Raw genomic sequence first — 20623 nt, 5'->3', positions numbered from 1 at the left:
GCCAATTCTCTGAATGCATTCAAGAGAGAGCTAGATAGAGCTCTTAAGGATAGCAGAGTCAGGGGGTATGGGGAGAAGGCAGCAATGGGGTACTGATTGAGAATGATCAGCCATGATCACATTGAATGGCGGTGCTAGCTCAAAGGGCCGAATGGCCTCCTCCTGCACCTATTGTCTATTGTCCAAGATGTGGAGACTTTGGAGTGGGGCAGGTTTACCAGAATACTGCCTGGATTAGAAGGTATTAGCTACAATGAGAGGTTGGACTAGTTTCTCTGGAACACTAGTGGTTGAAGGGAGACCTGATAGAAGTATAAAAAATTATGAAAGGAATAGATAGGGTAGACAGTCAGAACCTTTTCCCCAGGGTGGAAATGGCAAAAACTAGAGGGCTAGCTTTAAGACGAAAAGGGCAAAGTTTAAAGGAGAAGTGCGGGCAAGCTTTTTTTACACAGATGGTGCGATGGGTGCCGGGAACGCATTGCCAGAGGTGGTGGTGGAGGCAGATAAGATAATGGTGTTTAAGGGTCTTTTAGATAGGCATTCGAATGTGCAGGGAATGGAGGGATATGGATCACTTGGACGCAGATGAGTTTAGTTTAACAGGGCACCAGGTTTGTGAGCCAAAGTCAAAGTCAGCCCGTTCCTGTGCAGTACTGTTCCATGTTCTGTGTTCTTCTATTATCCAGACTTGGCCATTGCTGAGAGAAAGTAGTCACCGAATGTCACATGAATGTGTTCAAGTTCGAAACGTCACCAACAGTAATTTCAGGGTCTGTTTTGAGAAATGAATCACTTATATTACACAGCATACTATAAAACATGCCCAATCATTATAGCAATTGTACCAGCCTCATCATCTTCATCACCTTGACCTCCGCTCATACACCGATCAGCCAAAACATTATGACCACTGGCAGGTGAAGTGAATAACATTCATTATCTTGTTACAATTTCACCTGTGAAGGGGTGGGATATATTAGGCAGCAAGTGAACAGTCAGTTCTTGAAGTTGATGTGTTGGATGCAGGGGAAATGGGCAGGAGTAAAGACCTGAGCGACTTTAACAAGGGCCAAATTGTTATGGCCAGACGACTGGGTCAGAGCATCTCTGAAACGGCAAGGCTTGTGGGGTGCTCCCGGTCAGCAGTGGTACCTACCAACAGTGGTCCGAGGAGGAACAAACCACAAACCCAAGCTCCCAAGGCTCATTGATGCGCGAGGGCAATGAAGGCTATCCCGTCTGGTCCGAACCGACAGGTCTACTGTGGCACAAGTCACAGAAAATTTTAATGGTGGTCACGGGAGGAATGTGTCACAATATACAGTGCATCGCACCCTGCTGCGTATGGGGCTGCACATGGAGGACCAACAGCATATTAGGCAGGTGGTCATAATGTTTTGGCTCATCAGGTCATAATGTTTTGGCTGATCGGTGTATGCTTTCTAGAGCTTTCAAAGCCACAGTTGATATATTTCTTTGACTCCCATAAGGGCAGAGGTGGTTCATTCACATTCACAACTTGACACTTACTGTGTTTGAAGGGGTGACGAGTACTCATTGTCAATTCCCAATGTGATTTCTAATTATAATTGTTCTTCCCCTTTACACATTAGTATATTGGAGTTTTGTTGCTTGTCCATTAGTCAGCAACTCTTCAAAATTACAGGTAGAGTATTGAATTTACTGAGAAACAATTCCCTTTCTACTTGAAATATCAAAGAGAGCCTAGACATCGGCAGAACATGAGGTTGGCTCATGTAAACAACAAATGCATTTTAACATGCAAGGATTGAGAAAAATCATTTATAGTTCGCAAATCATTTATAAATATCCATCTATATAGTTCAGATTAGTGCAAATGTCTGACATTTGAGAGGAACAGCACAATTCAAAATTTGCAACAATCCTTGTCACGTATGGATTGCAAATGCCGCATATACTCCATCAAGCATCATTATGACCAATCTGCTCCAGAGTGTATCCTGACCATAGACACAAAATGCTGGAATAACTCAGCGGGACAGGTGACTGGGTGGGTTTTCTCAGATATCTTCGGTTTCCACTCACACTCCAAAGATGTACAGGTTTGTAGGTAAATTGGCTTGGTATAAGTTTAAACATTATTTAGGATAATGTTAGTGTGCAGGGACCGCTGGTTGGTGCGACTCAGTGAGCCAAAGGGCCTGTTTCCACGCTCTATCCCAAAACTGAACTAAACTAAAGAGCCCTTGAAAGATCAAGTTAATTGTAAATTAGATGGGAACTTTTTACTACACATTTACGCATTAACACAATTATTCCACAGAATTTCAGACTGGCTATGAAGGCAGCAGGCTTTAAAATCAAAATGCACACACTTATTTTACCAACTGAGTCCATCATACAAAAACAGCCTCACCCCCATTTGCATTTTACACTGCCTCAAGAAAACGGCCACCAAAGAAGGGTCCCATCCCGAAACATCACTTATCCCTTTTCTCTGGTGATGCTGCCCGACCCGCTGAGTTACTCCAGCACTTTGTGTCTATAATTAAGGACCACGTGCACTCTAATCATTTTCTCCTCTCTCCATCCTTCAGATATAAAAGCTTGAAATAACATACCACCAGATCCAAGATCTGTTTGCTCAAAGGGTAAATTCCCAATCTTCCAATTCAGCTCGTTGTAGCCCTTGCACATTTTTTACATCTGCACATTCCCCGTAGCTGTGACACTATATTCTGCCCTGTAACACTATTTTCCTTTTTACACTACCTGATGTACTCATGTCTGTTATAATTTGACAGGATAACACGGAAAACAAAGTTGTCACTGTATCTCCATTCACGTGATAATCATAAACCAACAGCAATATCATTTACAAATTAGCTCAATAATTTTGCTGATACTGTGATCTTTCTACACAATGTGTTGTTATCCTGTCAGAAATGTTGAAATGTTCTATTCTCTCTTTCCTAATACCATAATTTGCTGTTGGCTTCCTTGCAGATATTTGGTTGTCTTCTGCCTTCTCAATGTTATAGCCTGTTCGCTCGTCCTCTCTGATATATAGTTTCTGTCTCTATTACAGTAGTATACAGCCTTAGATTAGGCTATATATTCTTAGAATAGGCGATATATTGTCCTAAGAAATTATTATTTCTTAGGATAATAATATATATTGTCCACTACTTGTTTCACTACGACACAAGGAACCGCGGGTGCTGGAATCTTGAGCAAAACACAAAGTGCTGGAGGAACTCAATGGGTCAGACAGCATCTGTGGTGGAAGTGGACAGGCAACGACTGAATCTTGGCTATAACCAGTCTCAAGAAAGGTCCTGACCCAAAACGTCGCCTATCCATTCACTCCGCAGATGCTGTTTGACCCGCTGAGTTACTCCAGCAATTGTTTCACTGACAATGTTGTACCCTCCTACACTAGCGGTAATGAGAATCTCAATTATATCATCCACATCATCCCAGCGTCAATGTCATCACACACTGTTCCCAGACCGCTTTTTTTATCCTTTTCAGTCAAGAATATCTCATGTTTTTTTATATCCTGGCACATCTTCTTTGAAAATACCAGTTCACGGTGCAAGGATTGCAGCTGGTTCCATATCCAAGTAAACTGAGGCAAGTGGCACAGCGGCGCAGAGGTAGAGCTGCTGCCTTACAGCATCAAAGACCCGGGTTCGATCCTGACTACGGATGCTGTCTGTACAGAGTTTGTAAATTCTCCTTGTGGGTTTCCTCCCACACTCCAAAGATGTACAGGTTTATAGGTTAATTGCCTTTGGTTAAAAAAAACTGTCCCTAGTGTGGAAGATAGTGCTGGTGTACGGGGTGATTGCTGGTCGGCGTGGACTCGGTGGACCGAAGAGCCTTTTTCTACGCTGTATCTCTGAAGTCTGAAGTGTCAGAAGAATGCTTAAACAATGCAAGATTATAGTCAAGAAAACTTCACATCCATAATCATGGTACTTTATTTGTGACGGCAGTTTCATTGTATTTAAAAAAAGCAATATATCATAGGAATGCCATTGGAAGAGGTTTTGAATGAATGATTCAGAATCTGACTTAAATACAGAACGGGGGTTAAATTGACTCCAAAACCTAATTAGAGTCTGCAGGAAGGGAAAGCACAGGGTGACATCAAGGACGAGGTTCCTTTTTGTTAGCAGCTCCCTTCGAACACAGCAATGTTATCGCACTTAATTAAATAATATTCCAATTCAAAATTAAATTACATTAGTTAATTAGTAAGGCTTTCACAGCAAATGTGCACAAATCAACAATAGGTCCAGTTTTCCATTACTGCAAACCTGGCGGCTGGAAATAATCTCAAATCTCTTGATCTACAAAAGTGGCTGTGCGTTGTACTTTAATTTAAGTTCCTTGTGTCGCAGTGAAACAAGCAGTGGACAATATATATTATTGTCCTAAGAAATAATAATTTCTTAGGTTTTGGTGAAAATACCTGATATCAGATCGATTAGTAGCAGATTTTTAATTTGTAATTAACGTTCTTCTTGGTCTTTGGCAAGCTCTGGGGTTCCAGATGATAACCCATGGTCAGCAGTTCTATCTTTGTCAGGAGAAAGTGTGGATTGTACCATGGATATTGAATCCTCTGCAGCATTGGAGTGCTGGCTTGGTTTTGATGTCTCCAAAACATCATCTTCTGACAAGGAACCAGAGGATTCAGCGAGGGCCACATGGGACCCATTCTTTCCAGCACACTTGATCTCCGAGCTGTCTGAAGGCTCCTCTCCTTTACTTCCAGGCCTCTCGCCTGGGTTAAAGCAGGCGCTAATGTCCCATTTGTCCTCCTGTCGGCACTCCTTAGTTTTCACACCGACAGCCTTTAATATGGTGTCCATTTGCTTCATATAATCTAAATGTCCGTTCACCTGCAAAACAGAAACAAGTAACAGCAGATAAGTATATACAATTATGAGAGGCATGGACTGGGTACAGTCAGAATCTTTTTCCCCCCCACGGTAGAATGTTAGCAGAGTTTAAAGGAGATATGCGGGGTAAATATTTTGTTTACACAGAGGGTGGTGGGTGCCTGGAACGCATTGCCAGGGTGGTGGTGGAGACAGATACATTAGTGGCATTTAAGAGGCTTCTAGATAGGCACATGGATAAGCAGGGAATGGAGGGCTATGGATCACGAGCAGGCAGATGAGATTGGCACAGATATTGTACGCCTATTCCTGTGCCTTATTTTCTACGTTCTATGTTTACGGGGGGCACGGTGGCGCAGTGGGAGAGTTGCTGTCTTATAAAGACCTGGGTTTGATTCTGACTACGGGTGCTTGTCTGTATAGAGTTTGTATGTTCTCCCCGTGATCTGCGTGGATTTTCTCCGGGTGCTCCGGCGCTGTAAGGCAGCAACTCTACCGCTGCACCACTGTGCCACCTTGCTAGTTACTACTGCCGAGTTACTATCAAGCATCTTGGAACAGGTTGCAAATTCATTGTTATAAAAAGGAAAAATACCAACAATTTGAATGAGATAAAATCATCTATTAATTTTATTCTATTTTTTCCTGTGTATCTGAGGGACAGTCTCATCCTGAGAAAAGTCCTTTTCCACAACGACTATTTGTCTTGGGTTCAGTCCAGAATACTAGTCTGAGTTTTGGCATCGTGCCTGTTGTGCACTAACACAAATGAATTTGGATATTGAGTATCAGCAGATTATTTAATTACTGTGGCAGTACTGCAGAACACAATGTTGGCCCTTAGAAGCATTAGTTAAATGGTGTTATTGGGTAGTAATCGGCAGTGATATTCCTGGGCTGTTTTGCTCTCCGTCATCCATTAATGTGAGATGCTTGTATTAATCCTATAGCTGTCCTTTAAACCGAACCACCCAACTTTTGAACCCCGCACAATCCTGGTTTGTATTGATCATTCACAATTCAGGAAAGATTAGGCAGCACCGTAGTTAGTTCAGTTTAGTTCGGTTCTGTTTAGTTTATTGTCATGTGTACCGAGGTACAGTGAAAAGCTTTTGATGCGTGGTAACCAGTCAGTGGAAAGGCAATACATGATTACAATCGAGCCATTCGCAGCGTACAGATACATGGTAAGGGAATAAGGTTCAGTGCAAGGTAAAGCCAGTAAAGTCCGACCAAAGATAGGCACAAAAAGCTGGAGCAACTCAGTGGGACAGGCAGCATCTCTGGAGAGAAGGAATGGGTGTCCTTTTGGGTCGAGATCCTTCTTCAGACATAAAGTCCTTCTCACCCAAAGTCCGATCAAAGATAGTCTAGGGCCGCCAATGAAAGTAGATAGTATAAGAAAATAACTGCAGATGCTGGTACAAATCGAAGGTATTTATTCACAAAATGCTGGAGTAACTCAGCAGGTCAGGCAGCATCTCGGGAGAGAAGGAATGGGTGACGTTTCGGGTCGAGACCCTTCTTCAGATAAAGTAGATAGTAGTTCACCTCATTGGTGACCCTCTTTGCTTCTCTTTGCTTCTGTTCTAAAATAATTATTCTTTTACACTAACCATTACCTAAATGACTGTCAAGTGCCAACTGTGCTGCAACAGGATATATATTTATTGTAGTCACTGGTGTCTTAAGTGCACATTCCTGTGTCTGGTTAATTCACTTGTATTAAACATTCGAGACAGTTAAAAGTTGTGTGTGCCTCAATAATACAAACAAGTTCCTTTAAATTTCTGTTGCAAGGTTAATCAAAATACAGTTAGTGTTTGCACAGCCTCAAGCACATAGAAAGTGTACGATGCTGTACGATGAAAGGGAAGTGAATGGCTCTTGCTGCAGTGCAGAGAGGGATGGTAAAAAAAATACTTGGGCAAAATGAAGTAGCTTTTCAAGCCAGAGGAAACAGACCAGCGGGGGTTCATGGTTTGAATTATTAAATGTTATTAGAGACAAGTGAGTTCTCTCATCAGTGTGGAGTGGGCTAGAGTGGGTGGAATTCTAAAGAAGTTCATAAATTGAGCAGTGGAGGCCAAGGGAAGGGATGTGAGTCAGGCGACAGAAGGACATTGAACACAGAACAGCTCGACACAAGAATAGGCCCTTCGGCCGACAAGGTCTGTGCAGAACATGACACCAAGAAAATCTAATCTCCTCTGCCTGCATGTGATCCATATCCTTCCATATCTACGTGCCTATCCAAATGCCTCTGAAACGCCACTGTCATATGTCTCCACCACCATCCCTGGCAGCGTGTTTCAAGCGCACACCACCCTCTGTGTAACAAAATAAAACTTTCCCAGCACATCTCCTTTAAGCTTTGCCCATCAGAACCTTACATCTCAAATCATATATGTTGATTATTTTTAATATTGTCTTTTTACCTATTTTTAATATTGTCTTTTTACCTTACTAATGTCATTTTATAAATCTTATTTATCCTTGGAATATTACTGCTGAGGTGACCCGTTGTCTTGTCAAATACATTTCATTGTACCGTTGATCCTGTGCCAACCTACATATGTCAAATAATTTTTTTTATTATTATTAAAGTTGTGCCCTCCAAAATGTAAAATGGGACAAATCTGCAGAGAAATTTGTGTGAAAGGGTACACCTTGAATTTGGGGTAGGCACAAAATGCTGGAGTAACTCAGCGGGTCAGGCAGCATCTCGGGAGAGAAGGAATGGGTGACATTTCGGGTCGAGACCCGAAACGTCACCCATTCCTTCTCTCCCGAGATGCTGCCTGACCCGCTGAGTTACTCCAGCATTTTGTGTCTACCTTCGATTTTAACCAGCATCTGCAGTTTTTTTCCTATACACCTTGAATTTGATCAGCTGGGTCATAAGGGGCCAGTGTCGGTCAGTAAGGAGAAGTGGACGTTGAGATGGACTAGATATCAGTCAGCACTGAGGAGGTGGATTTGAACGTGTGTAAGGGAAGACAATTTTCTCGCACATGCAGCATTTTGCTTGAGCTCTGAATTTTGTTACTAATTTGAACTGTGAGCAATAAATGATTCAACAAAATATTCCGTATTAATTCATCAGTTCTGCTGAGTGACATTAAATCGCCCTCCCTCTTCCAATCTGTAATTAGAAGCAGCACAGAAAATAAGAAAAATGTGCTGGACAGCTTGACTCCAGCAGAGTTGGCCCAGTCACACACATCCCCCATGGAAACTAACAACAATCAATGATCCACGGGTTTCAATGTTGGCTGCTGGTTTTCTAGACTTTTGAAAGCTCCAAGAATCTAGAAACTTTGCTCTGCCAGAAAGGTTGGGTAGAACAAAAAAGCGAACACAACCTTTTAAATATAATGCGTGAGGCAGGTACAATAACAACATTTAAAAGGCATTTGGACAGGTACATGGAATGGAAATATTTAGAGCAATGTGGGTCAAACGTGGCAAAAAGGGTTTAGATGGGCTATTTTAGTCAGCATGAACGAGTTGGATCGAAAGACCAGTTTTCGAGCTGTGTGACTGTATGAATTGAATATTATAATCACATGAACTGGAGTACCGTGAAATGCTTTTGTTTTGCATGCTATCCTATTTAGTTTAGTCTCGTTTATTGTCACGTGTACCGAGGTAGAGTGAAAATCTTTTTTGTTGCGTGGAAAGACTTTACCTGATTACAATCAAGTCGTCCACAGTGTACAGATACAGGATAAAGTCCAGTAAAGTCCGATTAAAGATAGTCCAAGGGTCTCCAATTAGATATTTGCCATCTAGTTAGTGACTGCTTCATGAATGTGACGTCAATGACTGGTAAATCTCAGATGACTATTTTCCTATACTGGTGTCCGAAGCTGTAATCTGGTCTACTATTTTGTTTTGAGTTGACAATTGGACTGATTTGAGTTCACTGATGAGAAATACTAAACTGATCTCTATCAAAGTTTCAGATACAGGAAACGGGAACAATCTTTGCCTGTGAACAGAATGGAGGATTATAGGGGTGCTTAGAGATTAAGGTAATCAATAAGCAAAAAAAATCCCAATGTGCTGGAGGGAAAAAGGTAGATGACGTCTCAGGTCTTGATTCTTCTTCAGACCGACATGAAACATTGTGTCTGTCTATTTTCATCCACAGCTGCTGCTTGGGGGGTAGGGTACTGACATGGATAGAAAATTGGTTGGCAGACAGAAAGCAAAGAGTGGGGATAAATGGGTCCCTTTCAGAATGGCAGGCAGTGACTAGTGGGGTACCGCAAGGCTCGGTGCTGGGACCGCAGCTATTTACAGTATACATTAATGACTTGGATGAAGGGATTAAAAGTACCATTAGCAAATTTGCAGATGATACAAAGCTGGGTGGCAGTGTGAACTGTGAGGAAGATGCTATGAGGTTGCAGGGTGACTTGGACAGGTTGTGTGAGTGGGCGGATGCATGGCAGATGCAGTTTAATGTGGATAAGTGTGAGGTTATCCACTTTGGTGGTAAGAATAAGAAGGCAGATTATTATTTGAATGGTGTCAAGTCAGGAAAAGGGGACGTACAACGAGATCTGGGTGTCCTAGTGCATCAGTCTCTGAAAGGAAGCATGCAGGTACAGCAGGCAGTGAAGAAAGCTAATGGAATGTTGGCCTTCATAACAAGAGGAGTTGAGTATAGGAGCAAAGAGTTCCTTCTGCAGTTGTACAGGGCCCCAGTGAGACCGCACCTGGAGTACTGTGTGCAGTTTTGGTCTCCAAATTTGAGGAAGGATATTCTTGCTATTGAGCGCGTGCAGCGTAGGTTTACTAGGTTAATTCCCGGAATGGCGGGACTGTCATATGTTGAAAGACTGGAGCGACTAGGCTTGTATACACTGGAATTTAGAAGGATGAGAGGGGATCTTATCAAAACATATAAGATTATTAAGGGGTTGGACGTTAGAGGCAGGAAACATGTTCCCAATGTTGGGGGAGTCCAGAACCAGTCACCACAGTTTAAGAATAAGGGGGTAGGCCATTTAGAACGGAGATGAGGAAAAACTTTTTCAGTCAGAGAGTTGTAAATCTGTGGAATTCTCTGCCTCAGAAGGCAGTGGAGGTCAATTCTCTGAATGCATTCAAGAGAGAGCTAGATACTCTTAAGAATAGCGGAGTCAAGGGGTATGGGGAGAAGGCAGGAACGGGGTACTGATTGAGAATGAGCAGCCATGATCACATTGAATGGTGGTGCTGGCTCGAAGGGCCGAATGGCCTACTCCTGCACCTATTATCTATTGACCCGCTGAGTTTCTCCAGCACTTTGTTTTTTGCTCAAGGTTGCAGCATTTGCAATTGCTTGTGTCTCCAGTGTAATCAGTTATCTGTTGGATATTCTGTACTTTTCGGAAGGGAGGATCGTATTAGGTTGGGGTTGGGGGATGGAGAATTAGTGTTTGTTGATTTACAGGAAGCAGGATTCAGTGGCGTAAATGGACTTAAGCTTTATTGAGACTAGGTTCATGGAGGTATTTACCCATCGGAGCCCCGACCGCCCCGACGTGGGAATTTCGACTGCCTGACCGTGGGAGAAGACGACAGGAAAGAGAAAGACATTCTGGCCTTCCATCACAGTGAGGAGGTGACTTGAGGAGACTCTTCTTTTTGTTTTATGTTGGTTTTTGTGATTGTGTGTTTTCTTTCTTTTTTATTGCCTCTCATTGTTGACTGTGGGTAAAGTAATTTCGTTCAGAAACATGTTTGTGGATGGCAATAAAGGCTATTCTATTCTATTCTTCTTCGATCACTTTAGGCCGAAGGAGGAGACTGCACTGTGGTGCAGCGGGTAGAGCTGCTGTCTCAGAGTGCCAAGAGACCCGGGTTCGATCCTGATCTCAGGTGCTGACTTTATGGGTTTCCTCTGAGTTTTCTCCCATATCCCAAGTCGTGCAGGTTTGTACCTTAATTGGCCTCTGTAAATTGCCCCTGATGCGTAGGGAGTGGATGAGAAAGCGGAATAACATTGAACTGGTGTGAACGGATGATCAATGGTTGGCATGGACTCAGTGGGCCAAAGGACCTGTTTCCATGTTGTATCAAGTCTGTGATGTGGTAGATGAAATGTAGGGGGTAGAGTTCATGAATGGATAGATCTTAAACATGCAACGGCAGACAGAATGAACGTAAGGAAAAAGAGTAAGGCGACAGCCTCAATGAGCACCGTCTGTGGTCCATCAACACCTCGACTTCCTCAGAAGATTGAGGAGATTCAGCATGTCAACAAATACGCTCTTGAACCTCTGCAGGTGTACGGTAGAGGGTACATTGACTAGTTGCATCACGGCCTAGGCCATCACTGGTAAAAGACCACTCCACCATCGAAGCGATCTACAGGAGTCGCTGTCTCATAAAGGCAGCCAGCATCATTGTTGAGACACACACCATTCTGGCCATGTTCTCATTTCACTCCTGCCATCGGGAAGAAGCCTAATAACTGTAATGTCCATTAGGAGCCTAATAACTGTAATGTCCAGGTTCAGGAGCAGCTTCTTCCCAACAACCATCAGGCTACTAAACAGTACAATCTCCAAATAAGTTCTGAACTACAGAGACTTGGATTGTCTTTGCACTATTATTGTTTGCTTGTTATTTTTATATAATGATAATGATAGTAGGGTCCACGATAGGATAGAGTGTACTTTGAGGAAAGATAGAGCTGACAGTCCCTTCTCAGCTATAAATTAGTTTTATGGGAAAGCACTAAAGCTCCCCACAGGGACAGAGATTGTGATGACAGTTTCAATGATGCATTCAGACAAGTCGTTGGAGACAGACCGAATCGTATTTCCCTAGGCTGCCATAGTCGTTTCATTAAATTTGCAAAACAAACTGGTTGGGAAGTACTTCAACTTTCTGTGTGTGCCTGGAAACAGATTAGATTTCTTCAGCATATTTAATGCTGCTCGAACAAGAGAGTACATGCCACGTGTGTGGTGTGAGTATCCTGGAGAGCCGCGTGTGTGGTGTGAGTATCCTGGAGAGTCGCGCGTGTGGTGGGAGTATACCGAAGATCCGCGCGTGTGGTGTGAATAACCCAGAGAGCTGTGCATGTGGTGTGAGTATCCCGGAGACCCGCGCGTGTGGTGTGAGTATCCCAGAGACCGCGTGTGGTGGGAGTATCTCTCTCTCTCTGTTGTTGTCCTGCACCGTGCAGCTTTGTTTCAAACTTTGTGTGCTTAACTCCATCTCTCCTCAAATGTCCTGCAGTGTGTAGCTCTCATCCCTGCTGTCCTGCAGTGTATTTACTGGGAGTCCTGCAGTGTATTTACTGGGAGTCCTGCAGTGTATTTACTGGGAGTCCTGCAGTGTATTTACTGGGAGTCCTGCAGTGTCCAGCACCGATTTTCACTGTGAATCATCATTCATCTAAAACCTCCAACGCTTAGTTTCATTTCCTGCCAGTCCTGATTTCTCAGTTATCCAACACTGAGAAATTCCTCACCTCCTTCACTCTTTGCTTTCGCCAATGACTGAAGTTTCTAAAACCCAAGATGGCGTCATTAATCCATAGGGAGGGATGGACTTCGTCATCTTTCCCGTCCCTTTGATCTGTGGTGGCACCTGGCAGTGTAGGAATTGGCCATTCACCAAGTGCCCTTCAGTGAAAGGGACCTGGACACCAGCCACACTGTTATAACCAAGTGGCTGAGCAGCAAATTAACCTTCTACACATTAAACTGCGTGCTAAAGATCAGATCATTAATATATGATTAGAGTAGCAGCTGAAATATAAATATTAACACAATTAAAGGCAGTTGAATTTATAATATAATAATAATATATTCCTTTATTCGTCCCACACCGGGGAAATTTACAGTGTTACAGCAGCAAAGTGGAGAGCAAGAGATCATTCATTATAAATAAAAGATACATAAATTGTCATCAGTTTTCTGTGTGTTCTTAGCTGTTATTGTTGACTCGTCTGCTGGGAGCAGTGCTGGTTGTGCAGTCTCACAGCAGCGGGAAGGAAGGACCTCCTATATCTCTCCTTCACGCACTTGGGGTGAAGGAGTCTGTCACTGAAGGAGCTACTCAGTGCAGTGACAGTGTCCTGCATGGGGTGGAAGTCGTTGTCCAGCAGCGATGTTAGCTTTGCCATCATCCTCCTCTCTCCCACCACCTGCACTGAGTCGAGGGGGCAACCCAGGACAGAGCTGGCCTTCCTGACCAGCTTGTCGAGTCTCTTCCCTTTCGCCGCTGAGATGCTGCTGCTCCAACAGACCACTCCATAGAAAATGGCCGATGCAACCACCGTATTGTAGAAAGTCCTTGCACTCCAAAGGACCTGAGTCGCCTTAGCAGATAAAGTCTGCTCTGGCCCTTTCCGTATAGCGCATCGGTGTTTTCAGTCCAGTCCAGTTTATTGTTGAGGTCGACACCCAGGTACTTATAAGAATCCACCCTCTCGATGTCCATTCCCTGGATGTTCACCGGTGTCGGGGGGACCTGGCTGCGCCTGCGGAAATCTACCACCATCTCCCCGGTTTTCCCCGCGTTGATCCGGAGGCAGTTCCGCTGGCACCAGTCCACAAACTCCTTGATCAGTTCTCTGTACGCCCTGTCCTCGTCGCCGTGATGAGGCCGACGATGGCAGAGATGTCAGAGAACTTCTGTAGATAGGAGTCTGCAGAGCTGTGCCTGAAGCCCGCAGTGTACAGGGTGAACAAGAATGGAGCTAGCTAGCACTGTTCCCTGCGGAACAGTGCGGAACAATTTCACATTAGAAAATCATGTGTGCATATTACAATTTTCCTAAGGCTCATAGTTTCCACTGCAGTAATTAAATACACCATTAAAAATTTAAATCACATAGAATGGTACAGCACACAGGCCCTTCGGCCCACAATGTCTGTTCCCAACAAGTTAAACTGATCTCCTCTACCAGCATGTGATCCATTTCCCTCCATTCCCTGCTTATCCATGTGCTTATCTAAAATCCTCTTCAATGCCATGATCGTATCTGCCTCCACCACCACCACTGGCAGCATGTTCCAGGTTCCCCCCACCCTCTGTGCAAAATAACTTGCCCCTTATAGGCTGTCTTTAAACTTTGCCCATCACACTTTAAAGCCATGCCCTCTAATCATTGACAATGCTCCACAGTAAACTACCCAAACATGTCTATGTATAGATTTTCTGGGTCGTTTACTCTAGGGCATTTTAGATAGGGTTTATATTCACAATAGTTCAAGTGGTTTCAGCTAGATTGCGATGGAGAAGGCCGTAAACAGTGTAGTCTGTGGACAAATGCTGATTAATGCCCACATCATCAGGATTTTGACATTATGGGGCGGCACGGTGGCATAACGGTGGAGCTACTGCTTTACAGCGCCAGAGACCCGGGTTCAATCCTGATTACGGGCGCTGTCTGTATGGAGCTTGGACGTTCTCCCCGTGACCTGCGTGGGTTTTCTTCGAGATCTTCGCTTTCCTCCCACACTCCAAAGACATACAGGTTTGTAGGTTAATTGGCTTGGTAAATGTAAAATTGTCCGTAGTGTGTGTAGGATAGTAGGATAGTGTTAATGTGCAGGTATCACTGGTTGGCGCAGACCTGGTGGGCCGAAGGGCCCGTTTCCGCTCTGTATCTCTAAATTAAACCCAGCCACAAATGGGCAAAAACTACCAGCAAATGGGTTTTTTAAATTATTTTTCCACAAATATTATTTATCTTTCAGTTGCTACTCTAATTATATGTTTACATTCTGATCTTTATTTAGCGCTTGATTTATCCTTTATAAAACTAATTGAAGAATTCTAGGAGGCAATCTTTTAATGCGGTTTGTTGCGCAGCCAGTTTGTTGACACCAGAACGGCTGGAAATCAGATGGAGATCAACCAGATGGAGGAGAAGGGCCAGTTGTGCAGCTCTCCCTCCCTCCCAGAGACATGCACAACATGTTTGGTTTAGTTTAGTTTAGTGATACCGCGTGGAAACAGGCCCTTCGGCCCTCTACGTCCATGCTGATCATCGATCACCCGTTCAAACTAGTTCTGCTATCCCACTTTCTCAACACACGAGGAGCGATTTACAGAAGCCAATTTACCTACAAACCTGCACGTCTTTGGAATGTGGGAGGACACCAGGAGAAAGCCCACATGGTCACAGTGATAACGTATAAACTCCGCAGTCAACATTGGACCGGGGTCTCTGGCGCTGTGAGGCAGCAGCTCTACTGCTGTGCCACCGTGCCACTGGTTTAGTTTCGTTTAGAGATATAGCACAGAAACAGGCCCTTCGGCCCACTGAATCTGTACCGACCGACGATCCCCGCACATTAACACCATCCTACACACACTAAGGACAATTTACACACACACCAAACCAATTAACCTACAAACCTGAACGTCTTTGGAGTGCGGGAGGAAACCAAAGATCTCGGAGAAGACCCACACGGTCGCGGGGAGAACGTACAAACTCTGTACGGACAGCACCCGTAGTCGGGATTGAACCTGGGTCTGCGGCGCTGTAAGCACTGTAAGGCAGCAACTCTACCGCTGTGCCACCTGTGGTGTCCTGTACTGTGAAGCTCTCTCTGTGTGGTGCACAATGTAAGAAGACACGACCAAAGCAGGGGAAATCTATGGTCAATGCAAACCATAAACCAGTATGAAATGATTTTAAAAACAGGACAAAAATTCTGAATCTCGTGGAAAAATGGCAGCAAAAGCCCGTAACTTTGCAATAATTACTAACAATCTCCGGTTTCAAAATGTGTCTACAAGCAGATTCAACTGGTGACCTTCTAAAGAAAAAAATGTAGATTCTATAATCAGCGATCCCCGTACACTAACACTATCATACACACACTAGGAACAATTTATAATTTTACCCGAAACGTCGCCCATTCCTTCTCTCCAGAGATGCTGCCTGGCCTGCAGAGTTACTCCAGCATTTTGTGATACAATTTTACCAAGCCAATTAGCCCACAAACATGTACGTCTTTGGAGTGTGGGAGGAAACCGGAGCACCCGGAGAAAACCCGTGCAGGTCACGGGGAGAATGTACAAACTCCGTACAGACAAGCACCCACCCGTAAGCCAACAAATCTACCGCTGTGCCACCAATTATGACCCCAGTGTCACAGCTTCTTTCTATCACATCAGATGCAAGACATGTGTATTATTCAGTGTTGTGGTAAAGCGTTGCAGTGAAATACAAGTGATGTTGGTGGGAATAAAAGCTGGGATGCTAAAGTGTGATAGGAAACAGATGAAACTACGAAAGTTAAAAAAAAGAGCTTATGGCTCTTGTATCAGAACAATGAATGTTGTCTAGGAGGTAGTAGTGAACTCCGTATGCTGCCAGAATGCTTGGGCTTGAGTTAGACTCTGGCAATACCTCAGTTTAAATAGCATAGTTGATGCATTGTAGAAGAGCAAGAAATTGATATTGGTTTAATAATTTCATGTGTTCTGAGATATAGTGGAAAACTTTGTTTTGTGTGTTATCCAGTTGAACCATACCGTGGGGTACATACGGTAAAAGAAAAAGTAAACAAAGTGCAGAATATAGTGTTACAGTTGCACAGAAAATGCAGATAATAAAGTGCAAAGGGTGTAATGGAGTAGGTTGAATGATCGGGAAATTCATCCCTTGCATACGAGAGGTCCCTTCAATAGGATGACAGCGGGGAAGAAACCTTTCTTGAATCTGGTGGTATGTGCTTTCAAGTTTTTGTATCTTCTGTCTGACAGGAGAGGGGAGCAGAGAGAATGACTGGGGTGAGAGTGATCTTTGATGTTGTTGGCTGCTTTTCCAAGGCAGCATAGTGTAGATTGTGTCTACGATGCGGTTTGTGTGACGGTCTGGGCTGCGTTCACAACTCTCTGCAAGTTCTTGCGGTCTTGGGCAGAGCACTTGCCATACATAGCAAGCTGCGATGCATCCAGATAGGATGTTTACTATGTTGCATCTGTAGACTTGTAAGTCATTGGAGACATGCTGAATTTCCTTAGCTTTCCGAGGAAGTAGAAGTGTTGGTGTGCTTCCTTGGCTGTTGCATCAATGTCGTTGGACCAGGACAAATTGTTGGTGATATTTACACCTTGAAAGCTGAAGCCCGCTCACATCTACTCTGCAACATAATGGGGAGTGCACTTCCTGAGGTTGATAACCAGCTCCCTTGATTTGCTGGCTTTTAGTTTAGTTTAGTTTCGAGATACATCGTGGAAACAGGCTTTTGGCCTACATAGTCTGCTCTGACTAGTGTCGCCCCCACACTAGTTCTATTTCACACTCTAGGGACAATTTACAAAAGCCAATTAACCTACAAATCTGTACGTCTTTGGGATGTGAGAGGAAGCTGGAGCACCCGGGAAAAACCCACGCGGTCAGACAGAACGTACAAACTCTGTACAGACAGCACCCATAGTCAGGAAAAAAAAATCTGCAGATGCTGGTTTAAATCGAAGGTAGACACAAAATGCTGGAGTATCTCAGCGGGTCAGACAGCATCTTGGGAGAGAAGGAATGGTGACGTTTCGGGTTGAGACCCTTCTTCAGACTGATGTCAGGGGAGGGGGCGGGACAAAGATAGGATGTAGTCAGAGACAGGAAGACTAGTGGGAGAACTGGGAAGGGGGGGGGGGGAATAGAGAGGGGAAGCAGGGACTACCTGAAGTTAGAGAAATCAATGTTCATACCGCTGGGGTGTAAACTGCCCAAGCGAAATATGAGGTGCTGTTCCTCCAATTTGCGCTGGGACTCACTCTGACAATGAAGGAGGCCCAGGCCAGAAAGGTCAGATTGGGAATGGGAGGGGGCAGGACAGAAAGGTCAGATTGGGAATGGGAGGGGATCAGGATTGAACCCGTGTCTCTGGCGCTGTAAGGCAGCAACTCTACTGCTGCGCTACCATGCCACCCTAAATGACCGACTCCTTTGATTTGCTGGGTTTTACTGGCATCATTAACAGAAAGATAAAAGACTAATTGAATCATTGAGTCATTCAGCACAGAGTCATATAGCACAGAAACTGACCCTTCGGCCCACCATGTCTATATTGACCATTGTGTACTTGGGTCCAGAGCCTAATAGAACAAAGAACATAGAACCGTACAGCACAGGAACGGGCCCTTCGGCCCACAATGTTTGTGCCGAACCTGATGCCAAGTTAAATTTATCTGATCTGCCTGTACATGATCCATAGCCCTCTATTTCCTGTACTTCTGTGTGCTTATCTAAAAGCCTCTTAAATAGCACTATCACATTTGCCTCCACCACCACCCCTGGCAATGCATTCCAGGTCCCTCTTTGTATAAAAAATCTTGCCCTGCAAATTTATCTATATATATATCTAAAACTCTCATCTTGTATATTAATCAGTTTATTTGATTATTTATACCAGAAATACAGCCAGAATGGGACACGATAGCGCAACAATTTTAGACCCACCTTACTCACCATTGGCGGTTCAAATGGTTGTTATATTTTAAAAGTTATCCACCTTTTAAACTTTAGAAATCACTTTTTAAACTTTAATAAATCCCTTTTCCACCTGCCCTGCCCATCAGCCGCGCCTGTGCAGTAATACCTCCGTGTTCGACGTCACAATGGGAACCCAATGGGTCTGCGCCGGTGCAGTTGGGGCCCGTTGATCTAATACAGGTGCTCCCCAACTTACGATGTTTCGACTTACGATATTTCGACTTTGGAATGGTTAAATGCATTTTGACCTACAATATTTTTGGTTTGCGATGGGTTTCTCGGAACATAACCCCATCGTAACTTGAGGTGCACCTGTACTTACGTGTTGATAAGGGGGGGTTGAGGGGGGATGGAGTGGGTGAGTGGGGAAGGTGAGGGTGCTACACCAATGCAGGAGAGGTTTGGACCCAACGGGTCCACAGCAGCTAGTCTCCATTAAACTTCCCCCCTCTCACCTTATAGCTGTGCCTTCTAGTGATGGACTTTTCCAACCTGGGAAAAAGGATCTGACTATCTACCCTATCTATGCCTTGTGTTAATTGCTATGCCTTTCATTAATTGTTAATAAGATAGTAATTGCATCAGGTCCAGCCATATGAATTGATAATTATATTTCACATGGTTCCTTTAGCCTATAATTCAATTCAGTTTTGACTGAGTTAATTTTCCTATTGTACTTTAGAAGAATACCCAGATGAATTGCCTTTTTAAGTGAAGCTTTTTCACGTGCCGCATTTTTCTGCTCATTAAGCCAACATGCTTTCCCTGCTGTTTAACAGGAATAGTCAGTTCACTGAGCTGAATCAAGCCTCACTCCATCACCCTTGCATTCTTTTAATGTTCAACTTCCACTCTGCCATCTGGTGCTTGTTGCAAATTCCAAAACCTAAATTAACAAGAATACGGAACCTAGAGCAGTACAGCACAGGAACCGGCCCTTTGGCCCACAATATCCATGGCAAACATGATGCCATGTTAAAGTAATCTCCTCTGCCTGCACGTGATTTATATCCCTCCATATCCATGTTCCTATCTTAAACACCACTATCGTATCTGTCTCCATCACCAGCCCTGGACAGGCATCTATCACCCTCTGTGTAAAAGACTTATCCCGCACATCTCCTTTAAACTTTGCCTCTCTCACATTAAAACTATGCCTTCTAGTCCTTGATAATTCCACCCTCCTTGGGAAGGAGATCAAAAAAGGAGTCAGAAATATATTGGGAAGCAAAAATAGGTTTGAACACTGGAAAGAGCGAAGTGAGGTTGGTTAATAGGCAGGTAGTCACACAGATGAAGGAACAGGCTTGTTAATGAATTGCTTGGTAAGTCATTGTTCTGCCACAGTAACGAAATAGCATCTGTGTCAAATGGCGTTCTTTAAATTTTGCTAATAAGGTTTTAAGGTCTGACCAGGTCAGATGGAGTACTAGGTGCCTGCTTGGAGAATGAGAGTGGCAATTGTTTCTTCTGGCAGTGGGGATACCTGATTATTTATATTCTCTCCTGTCTGGCCTCTTTGGGATATGTTCTTTAGGAGGAAAAATGATCATTTGTAGCATTTCTATTATTTCCTTTGCATGTTCAGAAAAATGAGCTGTAATGTATTCCCTTTGTAGGTGTGAATTTTAACTTGTGACTCAATCTTCTATGAATCACTGGTTTGAATTTACATGCCAAGGTAGCTGGACTGTTACTGCAAATACTGAATGTTAGTTATTTAACACAAAAGGACTGAAAGGTTTGACAGAGAAAATAAAGATTACTCTCAATGTGTCAGGCATTCATTGTCTCTCTGCCTTTTATTATCCAGTGAGAGATCACATCAGACCCAGGTGTCCTGCTCCTCCACTGCCTGTCTTCACATCACAATAATGAGTTTCTCTTTTAACAAGTCTGTTTTTCTCTGGCTGTCACAGCTTGGCTTGTTTTTCATCCCAGTATATTTTAGCTTTAGTTTTAGAGATACAACCTGGAAACAGGCCCATAGGCTAACGATCACCCGTTCACAATTAGCTTTACGTTATCCCGAGATACTCTCATCTTTCTCATCCACTCTCTACACACTAGGAGCAATTTTCTTTTTGCGGAGGCCAGTTAAGCTACAATCCCGGATCGAACTCGGGTCTCTGGCAGCGGTTCTACTCGGTTATGTTTTGCTGGTTTTTGTCTGTCAATTTTTCTACGTCAACTGCGACTGTTCATTAATTTTCAAAGCTTCCAAAGTTGCTATTGGTTTTGTGTGTGGAAAGGAACTGCA

At 43.8% G+C, this 20623-nt stretch overlaps 1 protein-coding gene across 2 annotated transcripts in view; it reads right to left on the bottom strand.

The window, feature by feature from the left end:
* Nucleotides 1-1888: 1888 nt before the first annotated feature.
* tmco4 (transmembrane and coiled-coil domains 4) overlaps nt 1889-20623 on the bottom strand; it is a 70252-nt gene continuing 51517 nt past the window's right edge. Inside the window, exon 12 of one of the 2 annotated variants that reach the window (XM_078425299.1) lies at nt 1889-4898. In XM_078425299.1, coding sequence (XP_078281425.1) covers nt 4506-4898 — 393 coding nt within the window. In that variant the 3' untranslated portion in view covers nt 1889-4505. The remainder of the gene's footprint in view (nt 4899-20623) is intronic. The other variant, XM_078425298.1, reaches the window with a different exon arrangement.

The sequence above is a fragment of the Rhinoraja longicauda genome, chromosome 30 (genome assembly GCF_053455715.1).
Source record: "Rhinoraja longicauda isolate Sanriku21f chromosome 30, sRhiLon1.1, whole genome shotgun sequence".
NCBI classification, from domain to species: Eukaryota; Metazoa; Chordata; class Chondrichthyes; order Rajiformes; family Arhynchobatidae; genus Rhinoraja; species Rhinoraja longicauda.
The sequence above is the reverse complement of the archived record's forward strand: the minus strand, read 5'-3'. Positions and strand labels throughout refer to the sequence as shown.